General features: G+C 47.6%; 1 protein-coding gene across 1 annotated transcript in view; it reads left to right on the top strand.

Annotated features, from left to right (window-relative positions):
• The window catches only part of Atp6v0a4 (ATPase H+ transporting V0 subunit a4), a 48,665-nt gene that overhangs the window by 17,874 nt on the left and 15,834 nt on the right, over nucleotides 1-14,957 (top strand). The window contains 4 exon segments of the mRNA XM_052720205.1: nucleotides 536-686; nucleotides 3,015-3,154; nucleotides 5,940-6,097; nucleotides 8,781-8,874. Coding sequence (XP_052576165.1) covers nucleotides 536-686; nucleotides 3,015-3,154; nucleotides 5,940-6,097; nucleotides 8,781-8,874 — 543 coding nt within the window.

Raw genomic sequence — 14,957 nt, 5'->3', positions numbered from 1 at the left:
GCTGGAATGGTGGCCACTAAGTCAGGAGATGGGACCGAAATGGTGGCTACAGAACTTTAAGAATCTGGGAAAATGGAGGACCTAGCCAGGGCAAGTTGGTGATTCAGCTACAGGAGTGTGGATTTTCTAGAGCTGCTGAGTCAGGAAAACCTATCGGGCAGTTAGAAGAGAGTGAGGGAGAAGGTTGGTGCCACTTGAAAGATATAGATGAATTATCAAAATGGTTGACCTTCTGAAGAAAGGTGGAGAGAGGGAAGAAGTGTGTGTGTGTGTGTGTGTGTGTGTGTGTGTGTGTGTGTGTGTGTGTGTGTGTGTGTGTGTTGGGGGATGGAGGATGGCCAGAGAACCAGGACAGCCTCTGCCCTTTTGATACACTCCTGTAAGAGACATTAGGTAAGTATTGAGACATATTCACCTTTCATAGGTGGGATCGTGGTTCTTAGGGAGGTCAAGAAATGTCCCAAGTTCATGTTCAGATCTGGGGGCCAGCACTTAGCTCTCATATATACACATGGGTCACCTGTTCTTTCTGCAGGAACTCAGTGGCTCTTCCATGGTCCCCATCATGACAGAAGTGGAGACTAAAACAGACCCTCCCACCTTCAACAGGACCAATAAGTTTACAGCTGGCTTCCAGAACATTGTTGATGCGTATGGTGTAGGCAGCTACAGAGAGATCAACCCAGGTAAGGGTCTGATGCCTTGCACAATGAGGTAGCACGAAATTGAAAATTACTAAGGTGTGCCTCTCAGTAAATGCAAGAGGTGAATCCAATCACACCGTGACCTTCTACAACCTCGTTTGGTTTCCTGATGCCCTGATTTGCCTTTTGTAGATGCTAACTCATGAACGATTTATTTATTTTTTTTGTCTTCACCCCTCCTTGAGTATGTTTTTGTTTACAGTCAGGTTCTTGTATGTAGCCCAGGGTGGCCTTGAACTCGTGATCCCCTGTGTTTCCATCTGAGCACTGAGCATACAACTGTGTGATACCACACCTGGCTGTTTTAAATGGCAGCCAACCCTAGTTTTCATTTTCTTCTCCAAGTCAGTCAAGGCCCTCTAGCATCTTTATAATCCTGAAGTCATTGTCTGAGAAAGGACTTGGGATCAGGAGAATAGATACTTAGTCCCCTGCCTTGTTCTCTGGTTAGTAAAACAGATGCTCCATAGCCACACAGAGAACGGTGCGGTTCTCCTGCCTGAGTCTTCTCTAACTTGTGACCAATAATTCAGGGCTTGAAGGGGTCCCAATGCTGGTGAGTAAACTGCTGGTGTTGTATCTGTGGTGGAGACAGACCAAAGATGGTATTGTAGAAGTCAGAGGCAGGCTTTCAGTCCTGTCAGCCGCCTTCATGACACTGGCCGAATACCTCCATAGACAGCTGACGGCAGATGGGGTTGTATTAGTACTTTTCTGTTGCTGTAATAAAATGCCCTGACAAAAAGAAACTTAGGGAAACAAAGGTTTATTTTAGTTCATGGTTCCAGAGGGACAGTATATCATGGCAACAGACAGAGCAGTAGAAGCAGGAAGCTGGGGCACCACATTTTCATCTGCACACAGGAAACGGAGAAAGAGAACAGGAAGTGGGGCAAGGCTATAAAATCTAAAGTCCATCAAGGCTCTACCTCCTAAAGGTTCCATAATCTTCCCAAATAGTCCCACCAACTGGAGAGCCAGTACTCAAATATGTGAGCCTGTGGGGGACATTAGTCCTTCAGCTCACCACAGGGAGGGAGGATTATTTTAGCTCACAGCTTTAGAGGGTTCAGTACAAGGATGCTTGGTCCCTTGGGCAGAGCATCATGGTTGCAGAAGCATGCTAGGGAGAAGAAACAAGAACTGAGAAAAGGGGAATGTGGGAAGGGGCCAGGGCAAGGTAGAATCTTACTTTTTTTTTTTTTAAGATTTATTTATTTATGTATACACTGTTCTGCCTGCATGTATGCCTGCACGCCAGAAGAGGGCACCAGAGCTCATTACAGATGGTTGTGAGCCACCATGTGGTTGCTGGGAATTGAACTCAGGACCTTTGGGAGAGCAGCCAGTGCTCTTAACCTCTGAGCCATCTCTCCAGCCCAGAATCTTACTCTTGTTTGATTTCCGTGGCTGTGATAAACACTATGACCAAAAGCAACTTGGGGAGGTGAGGGTTTAGTCCAGCTTATAGTTGTAGTTCATCGTAAAGGGAAGTCAGGGCAGGAACTGAAGCAGAGACCGTGGAGGAAGGCTGCTTACTGCCGTGCTCTTCATGGCTTGTTCAGCTTGCTTTCTAAAACACCAGGGTGGCACTGCTCCCAGTGGGCTGGGCCTTCTCATTAATAAGAAAATGCCCCCACAGACTTGCCTACCAGCCAATCTGATGGAGGCTTCTTCCTAGAATGACTCTAGCTTGTGCCAAGTTGACAAAAAAACTAGCCAGCACAAGTCCCCACCAGTGACCTATTTCCTCAAATGAATACAGATCCAACCAATGAGGGAAGAGCAGGCATTGAAGGCCAGCTCAGGGACTGTCCTGTGGAGATGCCCTAGACAACAGCCTGACAGTTTCCTTATTTAGCAGATGAGGCCTTAGACCACATGCAATACCTTTCACCCCCTCCCAATGCCACCATCCTATGAATCCATCAAGGGATTAATCCAGGGGTTAGGTCAGGGCCCTCAGGATCTCATTCTCTCTGGGGTACCATCACACTGGACTGATCCAGCGAGCAGTCACGATCAGCCATTACAAATGCCATCTAGCTTTGTGACCGTGGGAGGCTTCAAGCCTGAGTCACCTGTGTGAGACCCAGTGCCGCCACAAACCGAGAAAGGAGAACCTGTGCTCATGGGCTAGCTCGGGCACACGGGAACCACGCCAGGACTGTGTGGAGATGGTGGGGGAGAGACAATCAGGAAGGCCTGTGGGGACCCGCCAGCAGCAGGAGGGGCCTCTCTAGAGAAATCTTGGTTCAGGGGTGAGGGCCCATTCAGGGGCCTCAGCTGTTGTGGATGTCACCCCTACAGCTCCCTACACGATCGTCACCTTCCCCTTCCTGTTCGCCGTGATGTTTGGAGACTGCGGTCACGGGATGGTGATGCTGATGGCAGCCCTGTGGATGGTCCTAAACGAGAGGCGCCTGCTGGCTCAGAAGAGCACCAACGAGGTAGGCGGTCAGCCAGAGGGAACACATCAACATGTGTACTCGAGGTGTTGGTCGTGGTAGCACACGCCTGGGAGGAAGGGACAGGAAGATCTCTGAGTTCAAGGCTACCCTAGGCTACATAGTGGGTTCCAGGACGGCCAGACCAAGAGACAGTGAGACCTTATCTTGACCAAACAAAAAAACAAAAACAAAATGTATATGTGAAGGGCTCGAGAGATGGCTCAGCAGTTAAGAGTTCGAAGTGCGCTTGTAGAAGACCTGGGTTCGGTTCCCAGCACCTTTGCTGGGCAGCTCACAACCACCTGTAACTCTAGCTCCAGGGCATCCAACTCCCTCTTCCGGCTTCCTTAGGTACCCGAACACATGTGGCATATACTCACACATAAAAAATACACATAAGAATCAATCTGTTTAAAAAATGTGTATGCGGACTGTCACTATAAGGAATAACAAGATTTTGTGAAAAGAAGAAAAAAAATATAAAGTTTAAAAATAGCCCAGTTCAGCCAAGTGGTGATGGCTCATGTGCTTGTCTTTAATCCCAGCACTCAGGATGTAGAGGCAGGTGGATCTCTGTGTTCGAGGCCAGCCTGATCTACAGAGAAAGTTCCAGGACAGCCAGGGCTATACAGAGAAACCCTATCTCAAAAAAACCAATAGCCCAATTCAACATAAAGCCTTTGAACATGATGGTTCCTTTGGGTGGCTTGCTGCAGTAAGTTCATCAGGTCTTTTGGGATTTTGTCTGTGGCATAACAAGGCATTGGGTTTTGACTTGTTTTTGTTTTTGTTTTTTTGTGTTTTTTTTTTCTTTTTTTAGACAGAGTCTCATGTATTGCAGCCTGACTTCCAACTCATTGTGCAGCCAAGGTTGACCTTTGGCTTCTGAGCCTCCTGTCTCTACCTCTGGAAGCTTAGATTGCAGGCATACAAATGCTATGTCAGGTCTATGTTGGACACTAGATTATGCATGCTAGGCTGTGGGAGCCCACAGAGGTTTCCTAGTGAGAACTTACTCAGGGTCCGAAAATCTGAGCTTGCTTTACCCAGCAGGGCTGCATAAGGGGATGATTTGTCCACGGGCGTGTTTACCAGTTGTTTGGAAGGGTCTACACTTGGCTGTGAGGTGTGCTTTGATCTTGCAAGGGGGAGGTTTTTTACCCCATCCCTTGGCATTGTTATAAAAAGCCCTTTTCAATAAAGGACAAGACTGTTGGGTATTGATTCAGGCCCTTCCGAAGCTATCCTGTGTTTCTTTCTTCTCGTTAGCTAGGTCTCTCTTTCTATCTAATATTTTCTTATAACCCTTTCCTCCTCCTAAGAACTCCAGAATAGGTGGGAGCTGGACTCCCACAGTCTCACATACTAGGCAACCTTAAAGTGCTGATTTTTGTTCCTGTTTGGGGGTATTGAGAAATAAACCCAGGAACTTGTGTGTACTTAGCAAGGATTCTACCATTGTTATCCCTCCAGTCCCCATCATCATCATTATTATTATTTTGAGACAGGATCTCACTATACAAACCAACCTGGTCTCAAACTCATAGAGATCTGTTTACTTCTGCCGTTGGAGTGCTGGAATTAAACCTAGCCTTCTTTTAATTTTTAAAAAACTTTCTTTACTCTGATTATAAAAGCAAAACATTTATTGTAGAACTTAGTTTGGACTACAGTCCAACCACCTAGAGAAAGATGGTGATGAATACTTTTGAATATATTTCCATTTTGTGTCTTTGTGCTTATCTGCAGATATGTAATTTTCAAAAGTTGCCATCAAGAACTACACATTGTTTGTAGCTTCCTTTAAAACCTGTCTTAAAATACCATGAATGTTTGTTCATGGCAGAATCTTTTTTTAAGAATCCCCAAGGGCTCCTGACATTGGAACCTCACACTTGACTTGAAGTCTCTCTGCCTGTGGCATGGTGCCCTTCCACTTTGCTTTGGAGGTAGAAGCCCATGGGGGCCTGTGAGGGTTGGAATTTGTCTGCCAGTCAGTTAATGGCAGATGTGCTCATGGTAATGCACTCAACAGAGTGGAAACATGCCCTTAGCTATGTTCCAGACTGTAAGATGGCTGCAGTCCTTTGGCACAGGCTGGATTGGTAGAGCAAGTGCCATGATGTCATTGTGAGTTAATCATAAGCAAGGTTAGTCTTGTGACCAATTCAGTCTTCCATGGTAAGCTTTTAACAGATGTCATTTCCTATAGAAACATTTAAAGTTGGAAAACAACATGTCAACAGTTCTTAGAATGAGTAATACCCGTATCCAGCATCCTTAGAATGAATACTTATATCTGGCATCCTTAGAATGAATGATATCTGTATCTAGCATCCTTAGAATGAATGATAACCTATATCCAGTGCCCCAGGAAACTGCTTTCCCTGGCAGATGTGGCAGACAAAAGCCCGGCTCTGAAGACAAAGCCCCCAGTGAATACAGATCTGACTTGGGACAGTGGAGCAGAGGCCAGTTCAGGCTTCCCTCCTGGAGGTGCTGGAGACCACAGTCCCTTCCTTAGCAGATGAGGCCTCAGCGTGCATGGCAGTCCATTCTGCTGAAAGAAAGAACATGAGGCTTACACATTTTTGTTTGCACAGTAAATACAGGCCAGGGATTCTCTGATTAACCTGCATAAGATCAGGTCACCCTGGCATGTGGGAATATGATGTCTGCCTTGGTCTGGCCATCTCTCTCCACACTACTGATGCTGGTGACATCCCATCTCCTGCATCTCTTCAGACCCCGCTGACAACTCGCCCTGTCTGTTTCCCTGGGCCAGATCTGGAACACCTTCTTCAATGGGCGTTACCTGATCCTGCTCATGGGCGTATTCTCCATCTACACTGGCTTGATCTACAATGACTGCTTCTCCAAATCTTTTAACATCTTTGGATCCTCTTGGAGCGTCCAGCCTATGTTCAGAAATGGCACATGGAAGTAAGTTTACAGCCTGCCAGGGCGTGCTTGTTGACTGGTCATCCAAAGACCTCTACAGCTGAGAGGGTTTCCACAAGGCTCTGATCACAGATGCCCCTGAAATTTCACCTAATGCACCTTTTTTTAAAAAAAGATTTATTTATTAGTACTTTACGTGTATGAATGTTTTACCTACATGTATGTATGTGTACAATGTGTGTGCAGCAGAGGTCAGAAGAGGACATTGGATCCCCTGAAACTGCAGTTAGATGGTTTTTCTGAGCTGCCACTTGGTTGCTGGGAAGTGAACTTGGGTCCTCTGCAAGAGCAGCCAGTGCTCCTAACTGCCAAGCCAGCTCTTCAGTCCGAGTAATCCAGTTTTATTTTGTGTGCAAGACCTGTCTGTACCACTACCCCAGCCACTGAACTGGTTATTGTATTGCAGAGAGATAGCTTCACAGAGAATAGGGCGAGGTTGGCAGAGTTCTTTGTTCTTGTGTGGAGGTAGAGGGAGAATGAAATCTCCAACCACCAACTGGGAGTTTAGTGAAGTCTTTGCCTTACAAGAGGCAGGCACAGTTGACAAAGTAGCAGACCTTCACTTCCAGTGTTCCAGGCCCCACCCCCTGCAGCGCCACATTTCCTTAGGCTGTCCAGAAAAGCCAGAGTTCAATATTAAGAGCAGGGAGGAGATTGAGAGTTTGCATCTGCAGCTTCCTGAATTTGCTTGTGGCTGACAGTCAGGAGGGTGGGCGGAGCTAGCCGGGTGGAAGCAGGCATATAGAAGCTCTCAACTGCACGGACTGCATCTCCCACGTACTTTCCACAACTGTTTTAGCAGCTAATCAGACTGGAAGCACAACACTTCAAGGATGGGGGTCTGGGGTGAGAGGGGGTTCAGAGTTTGAGAGAGACAGAAATGGTGCAGTTATAGCCTTGTTTCCGGTCCTGCCTCTTCCCTCTCCTCCTATCACGGGAGTATTATTTCCTTCCTTCCTTCCTTCCTTCCTTCCTTCCTTCCTTCCTTCCTTCCTTCCTTCCTTCCTTCCTTCCTTCCTTCCCTCCTTCCCTTTTTTGAGACAAGGTCTCACTACATAGCCCTGGCCTTGAACTTTTAGAGATCAGCCTGCCTCTGCCTCACCGTGCCCAGCCTATGACATTTCTATTTAAGGAAATCCAAGGGTTTTATTTTTCCACTCAAGCCTATAGAGGACATCTAAGAGGGGAGAGAGAAAACAAGCAGTCTCATGTGAGGAGATTAGCTCGAGGGAACTTTCTTCAGGGCATTTTATTTGCAAACCATTGTTAGAAGGCTTAAATAAGCTTTCCGGAGAAAATGGAAGGTGTTTTGTTTTTTAGTAAGAGGACTGAGATCAGGTCCTGCTACAAGCAAGTGGGCCCCTACTGACTGCATCCCCAGCCCAGAAGGTGACAATTTTTAGCTTGACATGTGGAGGTTCGCAGATCTCATTTGGTGAACGGCCCGAGTTCTGGGGGGTAGAGGATGGCAATGATAAAGTGATGAAGAAAAATGAAAGCTAAGACCGAAGCTAGAACATGACTGTATTTGTGGTCTGCCCCTTATGATGAACAGGCACCTGAAGAGACGCCTTGAAGAACTGTTTCAAAATATATTACATCTGTATGATTTCCCAAAACTACATGAAATTTTGTTCCCCCATGGAGTGGGTACAAGTGTATATCTTTAATGTGCCTACAAACGGCCCTTCTGGCTCTAGGCTCTTCAGACACCCTAGAGTCAGGGTGGACAGTGCTCAGCATACACCCCAGCGTTGAGATAGCATAAAGCAGAACCGTGTTCTTGGTGAGGTAGAGAGAGTTGCAGTCCTCCATCACCAGAGCTGAAGTGCTCTCAGGCAGAGCCTGGGCCCTGGGCCCGCTTCCTCTGACACTTGTCTTTCTGGAGACTTCCTGTGGTCCCTGGGGTTGGGTGTATGGCCCAATAAGGAAGGCAGCATGCTAGTGGCCCAAATAGGCTCCCTGGTGTCCCAAGCCACTGTCTGAGACCATGGCACAGTGATGCGGCAGGAGGAGAGTGCTTTTCTGGGTATCTTGTCACAGTGGTCAGTCTTCTGTTCTTAATTTCAAACACATACTCCTTGGGTTTCCTATAGAGCCTTGTAAAAAAAACAATGGGGCTGGGAACATTTCTTGCCTGGTTTGTTGTTCCAACATGCAGACCCAAATCCAGATCCCCAGTATCCACTTCAAAGGATGGGCATGCTGGGCATGGCAGCACAGATTTGTAACCTAGCCACTGGGGGACAGAGGTAGCCAGACCAAGTTCCTCATTTTTGTTTTTTCTGCTTTGTTTTTGGGGGAGGGCTTGGATTTCACAGCGATAAAGGTCTGTGTGTAAAAGTCCATCTGCCCATCAGGACTGACCCGGGTGTCACATGGCTCAGACCTGCTCTAACCCCTTCTCCTTTACTGTCTGTTCCCCTCGGCCCAGTCTGTACTTCTGAAGAGGGTAACTTCAGAAGCCTCAGGGCTCAGGACAGTACCTGACACATGGTTAGCTATTCTGTGACCAAACATGGAGCCAATGAGTGAACCAAACTGCCGCCTTGCCAGCATCTGGGCTTTGGTTGGCTTGGAAGCTCATGACCGATGACACTGTAGTATTCCTGCCCCTGACTGATTATCGGTCTATGACTTTTGTCTCTCTACTTTGTCTCTGTAGTGCTCATGCCATGGAAAAGAGTCAGTATTTGCAGCTGGACCCGGCCATCCCAGGAGTGTATTCTGGAAATCCCTACCCATTTGGGATTGATCCGGTAAGAACGTCTTCCAGGGTGAGACGTCAGTTATGGTGGACATGTTGTCGAGATCTCTGACTAGAGATGGAACACAAACCGAGGGTGAAATGGGGTAACTCAGGGGCTTGTGTGACAGGCAGAGCTGGGATCAGTAGGTGACCGCCACTGTCCTGGACTCTGTACAGCCTCCTGCCTGCTGCTTCTCCGGCAGCTCTCCCTCTGCTGGCTAATGCTAACTTTGGCAAGGCTCTGGCAGCCTGGAGAGGAAGCTCAGCTGGCAAGATGCTTGGTGTTACAAGCATGAGGACCCAAGTTTGGCCTCCCAAACTCTCATGTCAAAAGCCAGATGTGGGCTGGGCGTGGTGGTGCACACCTGTAATGCCAACGCTCAGAGGCCAAAGCAGGAGGATTTCTATGAGTTTGAGGCCAGCCTGGTCTCCACAGTGAGACCCTGTCTCAAAGAATAAAACAAAAATAATCTAGACATGGTGCTATGCACTTGGAATCCCAACCATCAGGAGGTAGAGACAGGCGGATCCCTGGGGCTAACTCACTAGCTACCCACCCTAGCCTGCTTGGCCAGTGAGAGATCCTGCCTCAAAAAAGGAAAAAGAAAAGCTGGTGGACAGTTCCTGGAGTCGTGCATGTGCTCTTACTTTGGTTGCCTAGAAAGGATAAGTTACTTAATGTCCTAATGACGTCCCCTACTTGGCTTTTTTTTTTTGCAGAGAGTAACATCTTACTTTTGCACTGTATAGTATGACCTCTTTGTAGGCTAGAGGTCAACACTGGGTGTTATCCTCAGCATACCTTGTGTCTTGAGACAAGGTTTCTCACTGAGACCTGAGCTTTGCCCATAAGCTAGACTGGCTGGCCAGTGAGCCCCGGGGCTCACGGTCTTCACCTCCCCAGTGCTGGGATTAAAAGCACACACCACCACCCATTTTTACATGAGTTCTGGGATCAAACCTAGATTCTCGCGCTCGCACGGCACACACTTCACAGACTGAGTTATCTCCCCAGGCGCCTGTGGATTTAAAATGGTTCCTTTTACTTGTTTGTTTGTTATATCTTGCAATCAGCTAAGATGTGGCATCTCCCAAAGCCTTATACTGTGTGATCTCTGAGGGAAAAAATACCTGAGTTGTGAATGGATACACACGTTCATTCATAGAAAGCCAGCGCACACTGCCACCAGGTGGCAGTGTTGTGCTTCCAAACAACCATGCCTCCTGTGGGCTTGAACTTGCATGTTTTTCTCAGCTCTGTGTGGGACCGAGCCTGAGTAGCCAGTTTCAGCTTCAGCAGCTGGGAGTAAACACTGTGGGTCTGCCCGGGGGTGGGTGGGTGGGTGGGGTGGTGGTGGTGGCGGCGGCGGCGGCGGCGGCGGCGCACACCTTTAATCCCAGCACTTGGGAGGCAGAGGCAGGTGAATCTCTTTGCGTTCCAGAACAGCCGGGACTGTTACACAGAGAAACCCTGTCTTGCGGGGGAGAGGGGTGGAGGACAGCGTGGGTCTGACAGCAGCTCTCCAGTAGCCTCCCTCTCAGTCGCTTCCCTCACGCGGTCATCTCCTTCAATTTCCCTGGGTTTTCCCCATCAGCTCCTTTCTTCGCCCCCATAAAAGCAGAACGCATTGCCTGGGAATTTTCTGACCTACGGCCAGTTCCAGTTACATTCTGAGTTTTAACAAAACAGGTAAAATCCTTGAAAGCCAGTTTGTAAACTGCAAAGTGTAAAAGACAAACGGGCCGCTGATACTTTTTTAAAGATTTTATTTTAAATTCTGTGTCTGTGTGTGTGTGTGTCTGTGTGGGTGTGTGCACACGGGTGTAGGTGCACTAGCAAGCCAGAAGCATCAGATCCCCTGGAGCTGGAGTTGCAGGTGGTTGTGAGCCAGATGTGGGTGCTGGAAGCAAGCTCTGAAAGAGCGGTATGGGCTCTTGACCGCAAGCCGTCTCTCCAGCTCCATGCAGTGTGTTGCTGGCTTTGCAGAGTGGAAGGCATCCTCATTGGTCAGGACGGCATGACCAGGAAGCAGGCAGTGGGGAGTCTGGAGGAGATGTCAGGGTCTGGTGACTTTCCTTTGCTGTGAAGCCCATTCATTGTTCCTACCTTCTCTTTCTGCACAGCCCACACCCACCCACCAACAAACCCCACCTGTCCAGTTCTGTGCCTCAGACTCAGCAAGGATGGAGGACTTAACACTTACAAACTGAAGGGGCCAGCAAGTGCTGGGGAGGATGTAGGAGAACTTTACACACCCTGGGGGTGGGGGAGGGGGATGAAACACGTGTGGCCATCACAGAAGTCAGTATGGCCATCCCTCAAAAACCTGAAAATAGAACTCTATGACCCAGCTAGCCCCCGCTTGGCTATACCACAGACACACCTGCACATCCATGCAGCCAGGAAAGGGAACCTGCCTAGATGTCCATCACCACATGAACGGCTAAAGAAAACGTAGTACATGTACACAATGGGGTTTTATTCAGCCATAAAGAAAAAATGAAATTACGGCATTGGCAGGGAAATGGATGAAACTGGAAATTACTATGTTGGACTAAATTAGCCTATTGCAGAAAGACCAAGGCTGCTTGTTTTCTCTTGTACAAAGCCTAGATTTAAAGTGTGTGCAGGGGCATGGGGTGGGACGAGAAGGGCGATCATGAAAAGACATGGTGTCTTAAGGGAAGGGGAGAAAAGGAGAGGGCATCTTAGTTGGCTTTCCATTGTTGTGATGAAACACCATGACCAAAAGCAGCTTGGAGAGGAAAGGGTTTATTTGGCTTCCACTTTCCCATCACAGTCCACCATCAAAAGAAGTCAGGGCAGGAACCTGGAGGCAGGAACTGAAGCAGAAGCTGTGGAGTTATGCTGCGTACTGGCTTGTTCCCCCAGGCTTGCTCAGCCTGCTTTCTGACACTGTCCAGGACCACCCGCCCTTGCTGGCATGTCCATCGTGGGCTGGATCCTTAAACATCAGCCATCCATCAGGAAAATTCCAACTGGCCAATCCGGTGGTGGCAGTTGATGGTCTCTTCTCAAATGACGCTAGTGTGCGTCAAGTTAACGAAACAGGAGGACAGATGGTAATGGAATCCGACCGACATAAAAGCAGAAAGTGATGGTTGTCTGGGGGGCAGGAAGGGAACCAGGCGGAGAGGGAAGCAGTGTGCCCCGGAGGAGGATGGAGCCTGAAGGGAAGGAAGTGGAGCAAGGTATGGTGACACATTCGTGTGAAGAGCGCCATATTGAAACCAATTCCTTTGACTGTTAACTTGCCCACAGGGGCCCGCAGATGGCGTCAGATCCCCTGGGGCTGAGGAGCTACACATGGCTGTGGGCTGCCCTGTGGGTACTGGGAACCCCAGTCCTCTGGAAGAACAGTCAGTGCTCTTAACCGCTGAGCCATCTCTCTAGCCTCTCAATTAATAGAAAAGTAATATTAAAAAGAGGAACAAAATAAAAACAGCCAAGCAGTCCAGAGTTTCTGTCCTGTATGCAATTTTGCCACCTGACCACAACTTTGAAAGGGGAGAAAAATAGAATGACCAGGTCAGAGAAGCGGGAGGCCTAAGTAAGGAGGAAACTGGAAACGTTTAGAACTTGCATGCGGGAAACCTTGAGTTCTATCCCCCACACCACACACACACATACAATTTCTTGTCTTAAAATCATACACATGTGATTGAAAATCCACAAACTATAAAACGTTATAGAGAGCAGCAGGTCTAGCAGGCAGTGCTTCTTACATTTTTCTCAGTGTTTGAGTCAGAGACGGATGAGGGGTTTAATCATTGCATAGCATAAGTTTTCCTCCGCGCGTCCATTCACTGTGTTGAGCATCTTCCTGTGACTTGGGTCACAAAATATCTGGCCTTCATCATAGCACAGCAGCCTTACAGTGCTTTTAATTTCCCTTTTCAGCAAGGGGACTGAACCCAGTGTTTTGTGCCTGGGAGGCAAGTGCTCTGTCCTGAGCCACACTCAGAGGAGACACAGTGGTTAAGAACGTGTGTTCTGGAATTTGGCTGCCTGTGTCTAAATCTTGGTTTTTCCATTCATTGCTTCATGACTCTGAACAATTGAACAGCTGTGTGTCTATTTTGTCACCTGGAGACTGGTTATAACAGCCTTAGCCCTGAGATTGCTTAGCAGGTGGATCAGTCTAGTGCGTGGACGTCATATGTGTTTGTTGCTGTATTTTCTTTCAAGGTACATTGGTGTCTTAGATAGGGTTTTTATTGCTATAAATAGACACCATGACCATGGCAACTCTTACAAAGGAAAACATTTAATTGGGGCTGGCTTGCAGTTTCAGAGGTTGAGTGCATTATTGTCATGGTGGGAAGTATGGCAGCATGCAGGCAGACATGGTGCTGGAGGAGCTGAAAGTTCTACGCCCTGATCCACAGGCAACAGGAAGTGAACTGTGTGCCACATTGGGCATAGCTTGAGCATAGGAGACCTCAAAGCCTGCCCCCACAATACACACTTCGTCCAACAAGCCCACACCTATTGCAACATGGCCATACCTCCTAATAGTGCCACTCCCTATAGGCCAAGCGTTCAAACACATGAGTCTATGGGGGCCATTCCTATTCAAACTACCACAATCGGTAACTTATTCTTTCTAAGGTTATGATTAATTCTCTGTAAGTTTATCTGTATAACTAGAATATTTATATCTATCTCAGAGTCTTTTGGAATTAAATGAGATAAGTACATCTAAAGGGACTGGAATGTGCTTGGTACTTAACCTTTAGCATTTCTAGTTTATCTGATTGGCTGGATCTATAGTTTGTTACAGACTGTACCCTCACTACACTGAGTGATGCTGCAGACATGGGTTACCCTGATGGCCAAAAAAGGCAGGGTCAGAGGGCAAGTCTAGGATAGTTTAGATGCCAGGGTAGCTGTGCCAGAAGTAGAGGAGGTGCCTCTAGTGTTGGGATACCAGTCACTGCAGTCTGCTGTGAGCTGCAGAAATATGAAGTAGGAATTCAGCTGACTAGGACAAAGCTATACCTGGAAGAAAGCAAGGGCGTTTCCAGAGGATAGAGCCAAGACTCAAGGAAGTCTTGGTGTTATTGGCTCTTGAATATTAGCTGTCTCCTGCAATGAATTTCTTGCATGCTATTGTAGCTCTTACATTCCTAGAACAGTGTGTTTGATCACTCATTGGGCATAATTTCCCCCTCTACAATTAAAGTATTTGGATAACATCCTCCAGCTGTGCTAACAGCAGTCACACAGCCAGACCCTTAATTTCAGACTGTCATTAGCAACATCCGGCCAGGATCTTTTCTGGACGAAAGTATCTTATCTGAGATTCTTCCCAGACTTTCTAAGAACAGACTGCAGCATCCAGACTATCGGTCAGTTCCTGAGGGAAGATAAAATCTACCATGAGACAACTGCCCAGGCCTGGCAGATGTGCTGATTAAGCTTAACCTCCTTCCTTCCAAGGGCCATCTTAGTTCTAGATCTCCCTTTAACCATTAACCCAGAAGTAAAGGGCTTTTACTTATCAGGTACATTGAGCTGGGATGCAGGTTGCCTAGCTATGGAGCAGACTTGCCCTACCTGACCAGAAAGCAGGGGAGTCAGAGATCTGTGGGTGTTATGTGTATTTTAACTGGACTGGGGGAAGATGAAGGGGAGATTAGAAGAGAGGACTAGAGGAACGAGATGGAAGATGGGGAAGAACAAGATGAGGAAGAACTAGATGAGAAGGAAGGAGATGGGAAGAACTAAGGAGATGGGAAAGGACTAGATGGATGAGAACCTAGATGGGGCAGAACTAGATGAAGGAATTAAAATAGCACATGGAGGGAACAGCATAAAAATGTAGAGAGAAATCAGGCAAGAAAGGAGCTAAGAGAGCTGAATAGAAGCTGTGCAGAGAGAGAATTGACTCAGAAGAATAAAGAGAATGGACTAAAGAGTTTCATGCACATAGATTCATTTGATATCATTATGATTAGATTCCTCAGCTGGTTGTTAGATTCTTCCATGGACCCTGGGAAAAGGCTATCAAGGGGCTGGACCTCAATCCGTGATAGCAGTCCCTTCTCCCTCCATCCTACTGGTCTCCC

This window comes from Peromyscus californicus, unplaced genomic scaffold (assembly GCF_007827085.1).
Source record: "Peromyscus californicus insignis strain IS unplaced genomic scaffold, ASM782708v3 Scaffold_6__1_contigs__length_162567912, whole genome shotgun sequence".
In the NCBI taxonomy this organism is placed as follows: Eukaryota; Metazoa; Chordata; class Mammalia; order Rodentia; family Cricetidae; genus Peromyscus; species Peromyscus californicus.
The sequence above is the reverse complement of the archived record's forward strand: the minus strand, read 5'-3'. Positions and strand labels throughout refer to the sequence as shown.